General features: G+C 40.9%; 1 protein-coding gene across 1 annotated transcript in view; it reads right to left on the bottom strand.

Moving 5' to 3' along the window:
• csmd3b (CUB and Sushi multiple domains 3b) overlaps positions 1 to 17,896 on the bottom strand; it is a 1,719,816-nt gene that overhangs the window by 926,429 nt on the left and 775,491 nt on the right. The window contains 1 exon segment of the mRNA XM_048595770.1: positions 2,326 to 2,533. Coding sequence (XP_048451727.1) covers positions 2,326 to 2,533 — 208 coding nt within the window.

Raw genomic sequence — 17,896 nt, 5'->3', positions numbered from 1 at the left:
CCAGCTCGTCCCCGCCTCCCTAACCTGTTCTTCCTCCCACCTATCCCCTCCTCCCACCTCAAGCCGCACCTCCATCTCCTACCGACCAACCTCATCCCGCCCCCTTGACCTGTCCGTCCTCCCTGGACTGACCTATCCCCTTCCTAACTCCCTACCTACACTCACCTTTACTGGCTCCATCCCCGCCTCTTCGACCTGTTTGTTTCCTCTCCACCTATCCTCTCCTCTATCCCTCTTCTATCCGCCTCCCACTCTCTCCCTATTTATTTCAGAACCCCCTTCCCCTCCCCCTTTTCTGATGAAGGTTCTAGGCCCGAAACGTCAGCCTCTCTGCTCCTATGATGCTGCTTGGCCTGCTGTGTTCATCCAGCCCTGCACCTTGTTGTCTCGGATTCTCCAGCATCTGCAGTTCCTACTACCTTGTTAGTTAATTGTTTTGAAAAACACCTCCATTTAACTAATAAGCAGTAGCCTTGCACCATCGTTCCATTTATCATTGGTGTCAGACATGGCTCTGTTGGTGGCACACTCATGTCTGAACCATTGATTGTGGATTCAAGTCACACTTCTGCACAAGAATAAAATCTGTCATTAAGTGCAGTCCTCAAGACACTCAGTACTTCCACCCACAAAAGAAAACACAACAGGGCAGTGAGATTAATCAGCAACAAAAGAATCAGAAATTGAGCACAGCACAGGAAGAGGCCATTTGACCTGTTTTGCCTATTTCAATTCTCTGGTAAAATTAAATTACCTCGGTCCACTCGAATGTCTATTCCCTGTTGGCCTGTAAATTATGTTGCTTCAGATAATTGTCCAACTCTCTTTGGAAGGCTATGATTAGGTCTACTTCCACCATACTTTTGGGCAAAACATTCTAGATTCTAACCACTCACCAACTAACAACTGAAAGTTGTTGATGATCACTTTCAATTGTGTTTAGTGAGGATTTCTTTCTGCTATTGAATGCTCAGTTATGCAAGGTCAACAGAGGGAGTTATCTGGAGCAGTGGTGTCCAAAATAGCATTGTTGACTTCAAATCATCATTACTTATCAACAGATATCATCTACTGCCTTCCCAGCATAAATCTATAGATCACTCCTTACACTTAGACTAACACACTCAATAAGATGGCATTTGGAATGGCCTCACCAGCAATAACTAAAGATACAGGCTCTGCAACTCCCTGCTTCACAACTATGTATTGGACAAAAATTGTGTTTATATACAGCAGTTAATTAGGTATCAGAAAATAACACGACAAGTCAATTAAGACGGGGTTCAAATACCACAACTGAGTTTTGGGGTCAAGCAACCACGAACCCAGAATTAGACGTTCTAAATTGACCCACAGCTGGGGAAATCAGGCCGGACAGAAAATTGGCCAAACTAAACTAAACAGCAGCCAATAGCTTTCGGCAACAGAAAAAAGTAGAAACCAAGTTCAAAGAGGATCAAGGGGAACCAGTTACAACCGGCCCAAAGGTTGTGTACTGGAGCAGTATTGATCAGACTTTCTGGCACCTGTCCTCGGCACAGCAACAGTGACGGCCCATTGGATGCTCATGACTCCGTTGGCCAAAGGCCACAGAACATTCTCGACGGCCTGTGGTGAGGGAGGGGTAAAAACACACACCTGGATGCCATCCACTCAGCGAAAACCTGCAACAAGGCTTGTGGCAGAAGACAGTGCAGCAACACAAAAAGACCCAGGAGAAGATCTACCCTGACCTGGGAGATCCACTGTCATGGAAGACAGCCATCCCTATGTTGGAGAGAAAGACAATTCCAATGGCCGAAACACATGGATTGTTGTGGGTAATATCCTTTCACAGATAGATAGTGCCAGACAAAGAGTGAATATTGTTGGAATTTGGGAAACGTTCACATGATTATTTTAATAAGGGATATTTTGATAATAAAATCAAGTTGAACTGTGAACTGTGTGTCCCTTTGTCGTCCTTACTAACAAGAGTGCTTTGGTAAAGTGTTTTAATACATAAACCGTTCAAAGTGTCCAAAGCATAGATAACAGTTTAATATTACAATCAATGTAAGTAGTTATACCGTTACTGATTGACCATCAGTTTGAAGTCCATCAAATTGCTATAATCTGGCAGAAAAAAATTAAATTCTCTTTCCAATGCCATGGAACAACATGATAACTTTCAGAGAACATTATACTCAATATGTCCAGAAAAGACAAGCCACATAATTCTTCCTTTCAAGGTACATTTAATTGAAACATAATTAAATGATTGCCAAAAGATTGATACTTTAAGAACTTTATTTTGGGAAGGAAACAGAAACATTGTTTACTTACCATATTGTTGGTGGCTCTGATCCTTCAATTTCTAAGTAATCATATTTTTCTTCAAGCTGAAAATCTGTGAAAATGAGTGAGATAGTGTCGCCAAGCTCAGCTGCAATAGTCCAGGTGCAGTCTGCATTGTTATAATATTCACCAGGAAAGTTTGGTGTGGAAATAATGCCACTGGATCCTTGCAGGGTTCCACCACAGCCATCTTCAACTGGATAGGAAATGAAATTATTTTGTTAATTTACATTTCTACCACACACAGCAGCAACAGCATGCATTTATGTAGTGCCTTTAACACAGTAAAATATCTTAATTCAACTTACAAGAGTGTGAACTGACTATAAAGTTTAAACTAAGCCATAAAAGGAAATGCAGTACAGTCGATCAAAAGCTTGAAGTGTCTTCAAGGAAGAAAGAGAAGTAGAAATATTTAAGGAGGGAAATCATAAAGTTAGGACCATAACTAAAGATATGGCTGCCAACACTGGGGCTAAGGGGAAGGGATTTGAAGATTGGGGGAGGAATGTTGAAGAGTTAATTCTTGGAATGCCACTATAAGTTGTCATGCCACAAATCTTTTCCCCTTTCTGTGGGTTTTTCATAGAATCATAGAATCCCTACAGTGTGGAAACAGGTCAGCCTTACAAGTCCACACTACCACTCCGAAGAGCATCCCACCCAGACCCATTCCCCTACCCCTGCATTTTCCCATGTTTAACCAACCTAACCGAAACATCCCTGGGCACTATGGACAATTTAGCATGGCCAATCCACCTAGCCTGCACATCTTTGGTTTGTGGGAGGAAACGGGAGCATCCAGAGGAACCCACACAGACACAGGGAGAATGTGTAAACTCCACGCAGACAGTCACCTGAGGGTGGAATCAAACCCGAGTCCCTGGCACTGTGAGGCAGCAGTGCTAACCACTGAGCCATTTTGCCACCTTAAAGGAAGGAATAGTGTTCTAAATTGTTTATTCTTCAAATACAAGTCATTGACTGCCCACTGCAATATCTTTTAATGTAGTTTCCCAATGTAATCTTAGCCAAAACACTTCTCAAGAAATACGTAGTTTGCTTTGTTTATATTTAAGACCTTAGCTTTAGACTTAAAATTTTCTTGCAGAAGCAGAGAGAATGGTTTAGCTACTAAATTAATAATTAAGAATGCACTCAACTTAGTAATATAGGAGGAGGTAACACTGATAATGGAGGAGATACAAATAGATAAAAGGAGCTACTTAAAATGAAAGCAGTATGAGGTAGAAAAGTAAGCCAGTTCCGATGAGATGCATCCTAATTTTCTGAAGGATGTAAGGATGGACACAATTTTTCAATGTTCCTTGGGTAAGAAGGCTGAGCTGGAGGGTAGTGTTGAACTGTATGTAATTAATAATAAATTAATCTTGCAAAAGTGGCAGGCAAACTTTATGCAAATACAGGAAAAAAATCAAGTGCACTTGGAAATGTATGGATAGCTGATGAAGGAATATTAAGAGTTGATGATGGCAGTGCAGTTGTTGTGATTTTATACAGAAGTTTGGAACACATTTCGGAATACTCTAAATAATAAATATGTTAACAAGGCTGAAGTCCAGTATAAATGGCAGTTCATATCTAAATTTGGAAGGGGACAGAAAATAACAGGCAATGGTGAACAATTATTTGTTGGACTTTGGGGAGCTGTGCAATTGTGTCTCTCAGGGTCTGTGGTGAGACAATTGTTTATATATATTATATACATACAGAGAGAGAGAGTTAGACTTGTGTATACAGGACATAATTTCAAAGTTTGCCATGACACAAATCTTGCCAATGTGATTGATAATATGGAGAATAGCAACAGATTTCAGGAATATATAGATAGACTGGTAAAACTAAAAGACACATGGCAAATGAAATTTGGTGCAGAACAATACAGAGAATATGGATGAATATTGGTAAGGAGAATGAGAAGAGCCAACCTAAACTAGATTTTAAGCAGGAGCAGGAATAAAGGTTTTGAGTGTATGTACACCAATTTTTGAAGTGGTAAGGCATGTTGAGAAATCTATCAAAATGAGCACATATTTTTATACTCTATACCTATAAGGATAAAACTCGGGACAAAATGCTGAACATTTATAAAAATAAATTGGTTAAGCCCTCAGCAACAATGACCAAGAATTATGATCACTGTCAGATACTACACTTCAAGAAGGATTAAGGAATTAATGTGGGTGAAGAAGGCATTTATTAGAATTGAATGAGGGACTTGATATGGTGAAAGTAGACCAACAGTTGTCCTCCATAAAGCAAAGACCTTTAAGCAGAGATTTTCTACAAATGCTCAAAGTTGTGAAACAGAAACAAATTGCTGGTGAAACTCAACAGGTCTGGCAGCATTTGTGGGAAGGAAGCAGAGTTAACGTTCTGAGTCCAGTGACACTTCATCTGAAGTTGAAGCATTAATCCTGCTTTCTTCCCACAGATGCTGCCAAACGTATTGATTTTCACCAGTAATTTCTGTTTTGTTTCAGATCTGCAGCACCCACAGTTCTTTTTATTTTGTTCCGTCATTTTCATTAAGTAATTACAGAGAATTTGGCTCCAGTAGCAGAAGGGTCAGTAATGAGATGACACAGATTTAAGTGACTGGCAGACGAGTCATAAGATCATGAGACACAGGAGCAGAAATTAGACCATTCAGCCCATCAAGTATGCTCTTTCAATCATGGCCGATAAGTTTCTCAACCCCATTCTCCTGCTTTCTCCCCGTTACCCTTGATCCCATTGACAATCAAGAATCTATATATCTCTGTCTTAAAATATATTCAATGACCTGGCCTCCACAGCCTTCTGTGGCAGTGAATTCCATAGATTCACCACTCCCTGGCTGAAGAAGTTTCTCCTTATCTCTGTTCTAAAAGATTTTCCCTTTACTCTAAGGCTGTGCCCTTGGGTCCTAGTCTCTCCTACCAATGGAAGCATCTTCCCAACATCCACTGTGTTCAGGCCATTCAGTATTCTGTAAGTTTCAATTAGATCCCCCATCATCTTTCTAAACGCCTTTGAGTATAGCCCAGAGTCCTCAAACATTCCTCATATGTTAAGCTTTTCATTCCTGCAACCATTCTCATGAACATCCTCTGAACCCACTCCAGGTCCAGTACATCTTACTTGAGATATTGGGCCCAAAACTGTGCACAATACTCCAAATGTGGCCTGACCAGAGCCTTACAGAACCTCAGAAGTACATCACTGCTTTTATATTCAAGTCCTCTCAAAATAAATGCCAAAGTTGCATTTGTCTTCCTAACTACTGACTCAACCCGCAAGTTTACCTCGAGAGAATCCTGGACGAGAACTCCCAAGTCTCTTTGCACTTCAGACTTCTGAATTTTCTCCCCATTTAGAAAATAGCCCATGCTTTTAGTCTTCCTACCAAAGTGCATGACCTCACACTTTCCCACATTGTACTCCATCTGCCACTTCTTTGCCCACTCTCCTAACCTGTACAAATCCTTCTGCAGCCTCCCTACATCCTCAATACTACCTGTCCCTCCACCTATCTCTGTATCATCTGCAAACTTAGCCAGAATGCCCTCAGTTCCTTCATCTAGATCATTAATGTATAAAGTGAATCAGTAATGGCACGAGAAAATCAGAAATTATGCAACACATTACAATGATCCTGTCTGTAGAAACAGATGTAATATTGGTCATACTCAATTTACCAAAGCAGAAGATAAACTCTCAAGCTGCTTACTTTCATTTTGCAGTGAAATACAAACTACAGTCTGCTCCCTCCACTTCCTAACTAACTCTTCTTATGAGGGAAAAACTATCATGAAATATCTGCTCCAATGAGCATTAGCTGCATTATGTTAACTCTGGAGCATGTCCTGATTCATTCTTAAATGGATCATAATTTTTAACATTGTCAGTTGATTCATTAACAATTTTCAAAAGGAAATTGGATAAATTAAAGATTTATAGGACATTTAGGTAAGATTGGGCACTGGGTCTGTCTGTAAAGCACTTTCAAAGTGCTGTCACTGATGCAATGCATCAAATCACCCTAAATGTTATATAATTCTACAATTCTATAATAACTAGCCACAAAACAGTGTTTTATCACCCAGTCCTTGAGAATGAATGATGTTCAGGAATGTATTTAATTAGCATTGAACTGTGATTCAAACTTTGCTTATTCATATAATATACATCAACTCATAGAAAAGAAATAGCATTGAAAGAAAAAAATCATCAAAGTACCACATCATACAAGAGCAAAGGATCAATAGTTGTTTTTGGTGATGTAAAACCAGTACACTAATCCTATTTCTTATTTTGTGGAGATTTTGCTCTCCTTTGGACTAAAAATCTGACCTTCATTTCGAAAGATGATCTGCTATTAGTGACAAATCATTGATAAAACCAGATAATAATGAGCTATAAGTAAAATTTTAATTCCCCAAGTGAAACCAATAATAAATCTTTATTGTTAAAACATTGAAAGGAGCATATCATCAGAATATAAAATATACCTGCTCTTCATGGTCAGTGCCTCAGTTCCCAACATTTGGTGTCATTGTTATCATAAATCACGACAAAATGAAGCCTATAACAGAATTTTCTATTTGCATTAATTGCTTACAGAGTTCAGTAGAGACTTTAGTTAATCACTGCGAGACCAGATTTCAGAGGTAAATCTGAAATCTTGGCCCAATATATGGTGAATTTGTCTCCAAAGAAAATGCTTTTGTGCAAAAAAAGGCAACTTGCTAAAAAGGTTATTTGTTCCACTTCATTGCATTTGTCAGCTGTAATACTTAATTTTAATCGCGTTCAGCTTGGCTTGGCGAAAAATGAAGAATTGAACAAGGTCAACTTTTCAGTCTATGATTATGGCCCATATTTGTTACCTGCGTAAGTACTTCATAATTTATTTGGTAAGCATCATTATGACACGTGTGAGCCTTATAATTGAATCAGGCAAATTCAAATGGTTGAATTTTCCCAAATGTTAGCTGAGGATCAATCATAAGATGTTTGATGGGATGGGGGGAAAATGGGGTTCCCTCTGTGAGTCTGGGCAAATCACTCTCATGCAATCATGCACTCTGCAGGATGGAAGTGCTCACCAGTGCCAGAAACTTCTGATGTTCACAGAACTGGTGATATATTTAACTGCCAGCTGCACACTCTTCTAAACATTATGAGCTTAGCTTGAAGTTACCAGCTGGGTCAGTGCCCTATTCACGGTTTGGATGAAAACGCAGCAAAACCACAAGAAGTTAATGCCGTATGCACTTGGCAAGGCTCAACACCATCATCTTGTTTCTGCTAACTCACATTCACCCTAACTCTGCCATTGCATTCACCTCCGACCATGGCTCGTGGCACCACTCTCAATCTTTCATGCAGCATCTTCTGACTATGTCTCTCAGCCATCCCATCTACCTAAATTACTAATCCGCCGTGCCCTCTGTACCTTCGACACCAAACAACATTTTTTTTAAAAATGAACAACAGACCGGCTCCTTGACTGACCATAATTCCTCTTCAATGGACTCAAGATGAATCCCCTTAGACTTTCAGACACAGCCATTTGGTATGTTTGCCCTATCAGCTGCTGGCGCATTCTGTAGATATCGACATAGCATGGTGCCATGCAGCAATGTGATCACCCCATTTATTGCTCACAATCGTACGTTGCCTGGCTTTCTGTCTGCGTTATAAAGCAAAGCAAAGCAGAACCAATAACAGCCTGAAAGTTATGAATGAAACAGAAATATGTTAAAAGAAAGGCAAGACAAGGCAGAAACGCTGTGGGCATCCAAGTAAGCACAAAGTGAGTGAGCATTAGAACATAGAACATAGAACATAGAACATTACAGCGCAGTACAGGCCCTTCAGCCCTCGATGTTGCGCCGACCTGTGAAACCAATCTGAAGCCCATCTAACCTAAACTATTCCATTATCATCCATATGTTTATCCAATGACCATTTAAATGCCCTTAAAGTTGGCGAGTCGACTATTTTTGCAGGCAGGACATTCCGCACCCTTACTTCTCTGAGTAAAGAACCTACCTCTGACATCTGTCCTATATCTATCACCCCTCAATTTAAAGCTATGTCCCCTCGTGCTAGCCATCACCATCCGAGGAAAAAGGCTCCCACTGTTCACCCTATCTAATCCTCTGATCATCTTGTATGTCTCTATCAAGTCACCTCTTAACCTTCTTCTCTCTAATGAAAACAGCCTCAAGACCCTCAGCCTTTCCTCATAAGGCCTGCCCTCCATACCAGGCAACATCCTGGTAAATCTCCTCTGCACCCTTTCCAATGCTTCCACATCCTTCCTATAATGCGGTGACCAGAACTGTACGCAATACTCCAAGTGCGGCCGCACCAGAGTTTTGTACAGCTGCAACATGACCTCATGGCTCCGAAACTCAATCCCTCTACCAATAAAACCTAACATACTGTACGCCTTCTTAACAACGCTATCAACCTGGGTGGCAACTTTCAGTGATCTATGCACATGGACACCGAGATCTTTCTGCTCATCCACACTACCAAGAATCTTACCATTAGCCCAGTACTCTGTATTCCTGTTACTCCTTCCAAAGTGAATCACCTCACACTTTTCCGCATTAAACTCCATTTGCCACCTCTCAGCCCAGCTCTGCAGCTTATCTATGTCCCTCTGTAACCTGCAACATCCTTCCGCACTATCCACAACTCCACCAACTTTGGTGTCATCCGCAACTTTACTAACCCATCCTTCTACGCCCCCATCCAGGTCATTTATAAAAATTAAAAACAGCAGTGGCCCCAAAACAGATCCTTGCGGTACACCACTAGTAACTGAACTCCAGGATGAACATTTCCCATCAACCACCACCCTCTGTCTTCTTACAGCTAGCCAATTTCTGATCCAAACTGCTAAATCACCCTCAATCCCATGCCTCCGTATTTTCTGCAATAGCCTACCATGGGGAACCTTATCAAACGCTTTCCTGAAATCCAAATACACCACATCAACCGCTTTACCCTCATCCACCTGTTTGGTCACCTTCTCAAAGAACTCAGTAAGGTTTGTGAGGCACGACCTACCCTTCACAAAACCGTGTTGACTATCCCTAATCAAATTATTCCTTTCTAGATGATTATAAATCCTATCTCTTATAATCCTTTCCAACACTTTACCCACAACCGAAGTAAGGCTCACTGGTCTATAATTACCAGGGTTGTCTCTACTCCCCTTCTTGAACAAGGGGACAACATTTGCTAGTCTCCAGTCTTCTGGCACTATTCCTGAAGACAATGACGACATAAAGATCAAAGCCAAAGGCTCTGCAATCTCCTCTCTAGCTTCCCAGAGAATCCTAGGATAAATCCGATCGGGCCCAGGGGACTTATCTATTTTCACACCTTCCAGAATTGCTAACACCTCCTCCTTATGAACCTCAATCACGTCTAGTCTAATAGACTGTATCTCAGTATTCTCCTCGACTACATTGTCTTTTTCCTGTGTGAATACTGATGAAAAATATTCATTTAGCACCTCTCCTATCTCTTCGGATTCCGCGCACAACTTCCCACTACTGTCCTTGACCGGCCCCAATCTTACTCTCGTCATTCTTATATTCCTGACATACCTATAGAAAGCTTTAGGGTTTTCCTTCATCCTACCTGCTAAAGACTTCTCATGTCCCCTCCTGGCTCTTCTTAGGTCCTTCCTGGCTCACTTGTAACTCTCAAGCGTCCTAACTGAGCCTTCATGCCTCATCTCTACATAAGCCTCCTTCTTCCTCTTGACAAGAGATTCAACTTCTTTAGTAAACCACGGTTCCCTCGCTCGACCACTTCCTCCCTGCCCGACAGGTACATACTTCTCAAGGACACGCAGTAGCTGTTCCTTGAACAAGCTCCACATTTCAATTATGCCCAGCCCCTGCAGTTTCCTTCTCCATCCTATATATCCTAAATCTTGCCAGATCGCCTCATAATTGCCTTTCCCCCAGCTATAACTCTTGCCCTGCGGTGTATACCTATCCCTTTCCATCGCTAAAGTAAACATAACCGAATTGTGGTCACTATCACCAAAGTGCTCACCTACCTCCAAATCTAACACCTGGCCTGGTTCATTACCCAGTACCAAATCCAATGTGGCCTCGCCTCTTGTTGGCCTATCTACACACTGTGTCAGGAAACCCTCCTGCACACATTGGTCAAAAACTGACCCATCTAAAGTACTCGAACTATAGCGTTTCCAGTCAATATTTGGAAAGTTAAAGTCCCCCATAACAACTACCCTGTTACTTTCACTCCTATCCAGAATCATCGTTGCAATCTTTTCCTCTACATCTCCGGAACTTTTTGGAGGCCTATAGAAAACTCCCAACAGGGTGACCTCTCCTTTCCTGGTTCTAACCTCAGCCCATACTACCTCAGTAGACAAGTTCTCATCAACCGTCCTTTCTGCCACTGTAATACTGTCCTTGACTAACAATGCCACACCTCCCCCTCTTTGATCACCTTCCCTGATCTTACTGAAACATCTAAACCCCGGAACCTGCAACAACCATTCCTGTCCCTGCTCTATCCATGTCTCCGAAATGGGCACAACATCGTAGTCCCAGGTACCAACCCATGCTGCAAGTTCACCCACCTTATTCCGGATGCTCCTGGCATTGAAGTAGACACACTTCAAACCACCTTCCTGCCTGCCGGTACGCTCCTGCGACTTTGAAACCTTATTTATGACCTCACTACTCTCAACCTCCTATACACTGGAGCTCCAACTCAGGTTCCCATCCCCCTGCTGACTTAGTTTAAACCATCCCGAAGAGCATTAGCAAATTTCCACTCCAGGATATTGGTACCCCTCTGGTTCAGGTGTAGACCATCTCGTTTGTAGAGGTCCCACCTACCCCAGAATGAGCCCTAATTATCCAGGTATCTGAATCCCTCCCTCCTGCACCATCCCTGTAGCCACGTGTTCAACTGCTCTCTCTCCCTATTCCTCGCCTCGCGAGCACGTGGCACGGGTAACAAACTAGAGATAAAAACTCTGTTTGTTCTAGCTCTAAGCTTCCACCCTCGCTCCTTGAATTTCTGCCTTACGTCCCCATCCCTTTTCCTACCTATGTCGTTGGTGCCTATGTGGACCACGACTTGGGGCTGCTCCCCCTCCCCCTTAAGGATCCCGAAAACACGATCCGAGACATCACGGACCCTGGCACCTGGGAGGCAACACACCAACCGCGAGTCTCTCTCATTCCCACATTAGGAAAACAAGTTAAGAACCTTAAGATGCACCTTGTTCTGATGCAAGAGATGACAGTCTATCCCTGTGCACAAAGTAGCCTGGCACTGTAAGACGTCAGTGAGCTCCAAAGTGCAGTAAAGTTAATCTGAGATATGCCAGTGACAATGTGGTTGGACTTTGCACGTGTCAACCTCCATGAATGAAACACTGGAGATACAGTGGAATTTCTTCTCCTCTTAGAGTGTGGTCACTGTTTGGAATTGTCTCTTCCAGCAAGCAGTTGAGGCTTGCACATTGAATAAATTTTATTGCTGAGTTAGACAAATTTTGCTTTGATATGGGAGTCAAGGGTTTTGGCAGCAGACAAATAAGAGAAGATCAGGACACATTCAGATCAATGATTATTTTGGTGAATGGCTGATAAGACCCAGTGAGCCAAAAGGTTTATGCCACTTCTTAGTTCTTAAGATCTTATTATGAGTAAACTCTTGCCTGCCTGTCAGACACTGTTTTGTATTTAATAAAATTGTGACATTCCTCTATTGCCCTGAATTTTTTCTTTAGATTTGTAAATTTCGCTTCTCCTGACCACTTCCATCTCCCACCCTTCTAGTTTCCATGAAAATTTGTCTCGGGATCTTGGTTATCCAGAGTATTTAGGCTGGCATCCTCCCTAGTGTTAATTATTTGTAATCTACCTGTTCAGACATGACCTCTGTGGCAGGTGGGACCTGAGTCTGAACTTTCTGGAGCAAAGGTAGCGACACTTTCTGTGGTACAATAGCCTCTTTCTTCCCAATCTATTGAAATTATGTTAATTGATGATAATTAACTGCATCTCTGGCTATACTTCTTGGCTGCAGTCTGAAATTATGCCTTGAAGAGAATTTCTCAGCATGTAGAAACAAGGCATATTAGATAATTAGTGTGATAAAAAAAATTGAATAATCTTCTTCTTTAAGTTATTTCAATAATGAGCTTGCTTGTTTCCCAAAATTGTTTCAATTGACATTCAAATACAACTTTAGAATATTTCTGAGATAAATTTTCATAGTTGAAAGTACTCATTTTTACTGACACTAAGTTCATGAAATTTCACTTTCCACTGCAGATATAAAACAACATACAGTGGAATCTTACATTATTTTTAAGCCTGAGTTCCCTGGACATTTTTTTGGAGGGATTTAAGTCTGTAAGTACACTTGCTGTCTCTTCCCAAGCTTGCCTCTCGCAATCCTATGGCATTTCTTGCATGTGATTTCCACCACAACTTACCACTTGCCATTATCAGAACAACTCACCACAAAGAGATAGTTGAACCGCCAATGCTGGAGAATCTGAGATAACAAGGTGTAGAGCTGGATGAACGCAGCAGGCCAGGCAGCATCAGAGGAGCAGGAAAGCTAATGCTTTCGGTTTGGACCCTTCTTCATTTCTGCTGTGTTCATCCAGCTCTATACCTTGTTATCTCTCCACACAGAGGATATCCTGGACTTCACTGGGCATCCATTGCACCTGAACCATCTTTAAGTTTAAACAAGCATTAATCCCCGTCAACTAGCATCTCGCTGCTGCCTAGCAAAAATCTTGCCACATTGCTTATGAAAATCATAAAAGGTGGTTTGAGTTGTTCTCATTGTCAATCAAAGGCAACAAAGGGCCTGTTGCCCAACTCTGCAACACATGTTGCCAGAGTCCATATTGAGCAATTCCACTCATAGTAATTCATGTCTAGGCACTTTTCAAATTGAAGGGACCTGCAAATAATGTCACGGAACAATGGTATATTAGTGAGTAGAATGTCTTTAAAAGCACATTTCTCCAAACATTCCCATTTTCATTTTTTTAAAAATTGCATGCATTATTATTTGCAGTTCCAAGTTACATAATTATAAAGAAAATTATTGTTCATTAACGAAAGCGGTTTGTTAATTCTAGTCAGTCCCAGTTTTGTCCTTCCTTGCACAGCATTTTACGCATTATCTTTAGTGTTCAGGTCTCTTAAAGGTATGCATGCCAGTCATGACTGGCTTTCATCTAGTCTTGCTGAGATGAAGTTTCTTCTCTGGGAATTTTAATTTCCATGGTGAGCACTTGGTCAGAGCAAGACACTTTTGGCATTGAGTTGTCATTATCTATAATTGTAAAGATATACTGACATCCTGCTTTTGTTTTTAGTCATAGCCCTCCAATATCCATTAACACTTCACTAAATCGTTCTTCAAAAATTGGTGTAAGTATCACAAGGTGCTGGTTTGATTACGTATTGAGGCTTTCCTCACACTTACAAAACTGCATTAAATTGTCTTTTTTTTCCTTTATTCATTCACAGGATGAAAGTGTTGCTGGCTCGGCAGCATTTATTGCCCGTAGCGCAGTTAAGAGTCAACCACATTGCTGTGGGTCTGGATTCACTTGTAGGCCTGACGAGGTAAGGATGGCAGTTCCCTTCCCTAAAGGGCATTAGTAAACCAGATTGATTTTTCCAACAATCAACAATGGATTCATGGTCATCATTAGACTCTTAATTCTAGATATTTATTGAATTCAAATTCCACCATCTGCCATGGCAGGATTTGAACCCAGGCCCCCAGAACATTATCTGGGTCTCTGGATTAACAGCCCAGCGATAATACCACTAGGCCATCACCTCCCCATGTTGTAGTTAAAGCTACATGGCCTTTCCTTTCTGAGTTTGTTTTTCAGACTCAGTCTTATGAACTCCAAACCAGTCCCATACTTTTCCCTTTCAACTTCCAGCATTCTGAATGAACGTGCCCCACCTTGTTACAATGGAAATACCCCTGGCTTCCAATTTTCACTTCTACCCTCAGTAGCTTCCTTTCTGATCTCAGGAGGAGTGCTTGGGCATTCCTAAATATCCATTCCTTACCTGGCTTCTTGCCTTTTCTCATTTTCTACTCCTTTCAAATTTATGATGGTCACTGAGAAAGGATTTAGTTTTGTGGATTTAGCTCATAATTGCTAGTCATTATTGCTGCCTGCCTAGCAGTTGTAACATTTTTGTCCGAAAGAGGAGTTCTCACAATGGAATATTGTGAGTTTTTTATTTCCTATAAAAGACTAACCTCTGTCAGAACTTTGTATGTGGTTTCGCCTGCTAACACTCTTATTCGTCTGTCAATTTCACTTTGCTTAATACTGTCAAATTCAAAATAGATTTGCCTAGGCTGCTTCCTTCAATTCCAGAACCATTGCCTATGCTGCCTCAGGCAGTAACTCATATGTAACCAATATAGTCATCTTTGCTGCATTATAATCCTGAGAAAGCTCCTCTGATAGTGAAGCACACATTTCCTGTGCATGACTTGTCAAATTAATCTATATTAGCAGTGTCCAGTCCTCTTTTGCCCACTTCATTTGTCTCACCATTTTCTCAAATGAACAATGCCTCCAAAATCTTTTTCCTCAAATTTTGATAGGCCCTATCCAAAATGATGCACTTCCTTATTCGACTTTAAATTATGACTCAGATTCTCCACAACAAAGTCTGCATCAGCATTTGTTACAACTGTGCCATTTTTTGCTAATATTCATTTTCTCTTGCTTTCTTTACTCTTTGCAATTCTAATCCTTGTTTTCTTATTTCCATTCTTTTCAATTGTATTTCCCTTCCCTTTGCTCTCAATATCCTTTTCTTATCTTTACTTTTCCCTTTGTAATTCCATCCCGTTTTTCATTATCTCCTCATATTCAAGCTTCTTTGACTGAATATCACTATATTCTCATATCTCAGTACCCCAAAGTATTCAGCATCTCTTGTATTTTCTCAAAATCCAAGTGCTGTGCTAGTGGGCTCAATTGTCCTGCCCTTTTAGCTTTGTCATGTAATATCACCTTGATTGTACCTACCAAGTGGAAAAAGCTTGGTTTTGAAAATTCCTGTCAGACTGCCAGGGACAACTCTGAAGCTTGTGGGAAATCCATTCTTGTTTCCAGTGCCAAGTCTTAATTGCAGCACAGAACCTGTTATTTTCCTTCAACTCTACTATTTAGTAAACCATACCCAAATCATCAATGCCTTTGATTCCAATTCAACCCAATCCAATTCCATACTGGCCAAAAGCCCCCAGACATTTTCTACAACCCACTGGGTAGTGCACTACAACTCAAGTCCCACTATTCCCGAAGTCATAGAGTCATACAGCACAGAAACAGGCCCCTCAGTCCAACTCATCTGTGCTAACCAGACATCCCAGTCTGACCTAGTCCCATTTGCCAACATTTGGCCCATATCCCTCTAAGCCCTTCCATCAGTCCTGTGCTGGAGTGTCAGCATTCATTTTTGTGGTCAACTCTGGGGCTTAAACACACAATCCTACAACTCGAGAGGCAACATTGCTATTAGCTCAGCCATGGATGACGCGTTTTGGCCAGCAAACATTGATTTTCTGTTCTCATTATTATGGATGAAAACAATACTGAAAGAATGTTAGAAAATCTATAGCAATGTAACAAATCTTGTGTTCAATTAAGTTGTTACATTTTGACTCATTCACTTATCAAATGCAATCTATTCACACTGGACGTCTCTAAAAATAATCAGCAGCAAATTGATTAACTCTTTTTGCTCATACAAATAACCCCACATAAATATATTTTGTTCACATCCTTAATCAACAAGAACATTAATTTTGAACTTTTGTTTTAATGTATGCCCATACTGGGTCAGGGAAATATGATTCATGATCATCATTATTGATTTATGAGTACGTTTACAGTCAGATCCTGGGCTAGGTTTCCTAAGTTGTTATGGCTCCAGACAGATAAATCATTAAGGTCCTGAGTGAGGAGGGATAAACTTGTTCTCCTTCTTTATTATTCACCCCTACCCCGTCTCTTAGTCGGTTATAACTGGATTATTTTAAAAAGGATCCCTCCCTTGTGGATACATTTCTCCCACATCAAATGAGTTTATGTTTAATCCTGAGGGGACGTTTCCTCTTGCAGGACCAGAGGATATGGTCCCTGAATTAAGGGGTGACAACTTAAGCCTGAGGTGAGGAGATATTTCTTGTGTAAGAGGGTTGAGAGTCTTTAGAATTCCTTGACACAGAGAGCTGTTGTGGGGTAGAGTCCTTGTCTGTATTTAAGGCTGACAACATAGATTCTTGATCAGTAGGGAAATCAAGGGTTACCAGAAAACACAGGAAAGTGAATATGAAGAATATGGGATCAGCCGTGATCCTATTGAATGGCTCAAGGGGTTGAGTGACCTGCTTCTGTTCCTATTTCTTATAGTCTTTAAAATAAGCCAATTTAACCAGGCTTTCTTGAGTTAATAGATTACTTAGTTCATTACTAAACACAAAGAGAAATAAGAACATAAACATATATACAAAGAGTAGGAATAAGCATTGAGCTCAAAACAAAGATAAAAGTTAAAAGATATATGGATCAGTCTCTTTGAGTTTGAATAGGGGAGATTGTGCAATTTAATAGCTTAACATTTGATTTTGGGATTCTTGGCTTTTGCAGATTAATTGAGATCTTTTTGTCCTGTTTCCTTTTGACAGAGGTTAGTCAGCAAGACTTGGAGTGAGAAGGTCCTTCCGTTGTCCTGTTTCCTTTCATGAACTTGTTAGCTAGCTGGTTTCTAGCACTCAGAGCAAGAGAGTCTGTTTATTTCCAATGACGGGGTGACGAGTGAATGGGGTTCTTCTAATGTAACCTTCGCAGCAGACTCAAGGTTGACAGAGGTTAGTACACAATTCTGTTAGGAGAAGATTTTCATGGTTTTGACTTAGCAACAGTGAATGAATAGCAACATATTTCCAAGTCAGATGGTAAGTGGCTCTTGTCCTTTGTGATGATAGAGGTCTTGGGTTGAAAGGTTTTTCCTAAGGAGACTTGGTGAATTTCTGCAGCGCATCTTCTAGATGGTACACACTGCAGCTACTGAGTGTCATTGGTGGAGAAAGTGAACGTGGATTTGAAAAAGCCACTTGCTTTGTTGTAGATGCTGTCAAGCTATGGATGTTGTTGGAGGTGTAATCAACCTGTTTAAGTGACAGGAAGTCCATCACACATATAACTTTTGGATGGGGGACAGAGTTTGGAGAATCAAGATGTGAGTTACTTAATCCCCAATATCTCAATTGCTCTTGTACCAACAGAATTTAAATTCAGTTCAGTCTCAGCCTAATGGTAATTCCTAAGATCCCTACACTGTTATGCTGTCTCTCTCTCTCTCTCTTTCTGTTGGACGTTTCCTTGACACTCTAACGGTATGAAATTCTATGGAGTCCACACAAAACTTTGCCAGACGACTTTAAATTTACATCCATGTTC

Source organism: Rhincodon typus, chromosome 4 (genome assembly GCF_021869965.1).
Source record: "Rhincodon typus isolate 14 chromosome 4, sRhiTyp1.1, whole genome shotgun sequence".
In the NCBI taxonomy this organism is placed as follows: Eukaryota; Metazoa; Chordata; class Chondrichthyes; order Orectolobiformes; family Rhincodontidae; genus Rhincodon; species Rhincodon typus.
This window is presented reverse-complemented; position numbering and strand designations above follow the sequence as displayed.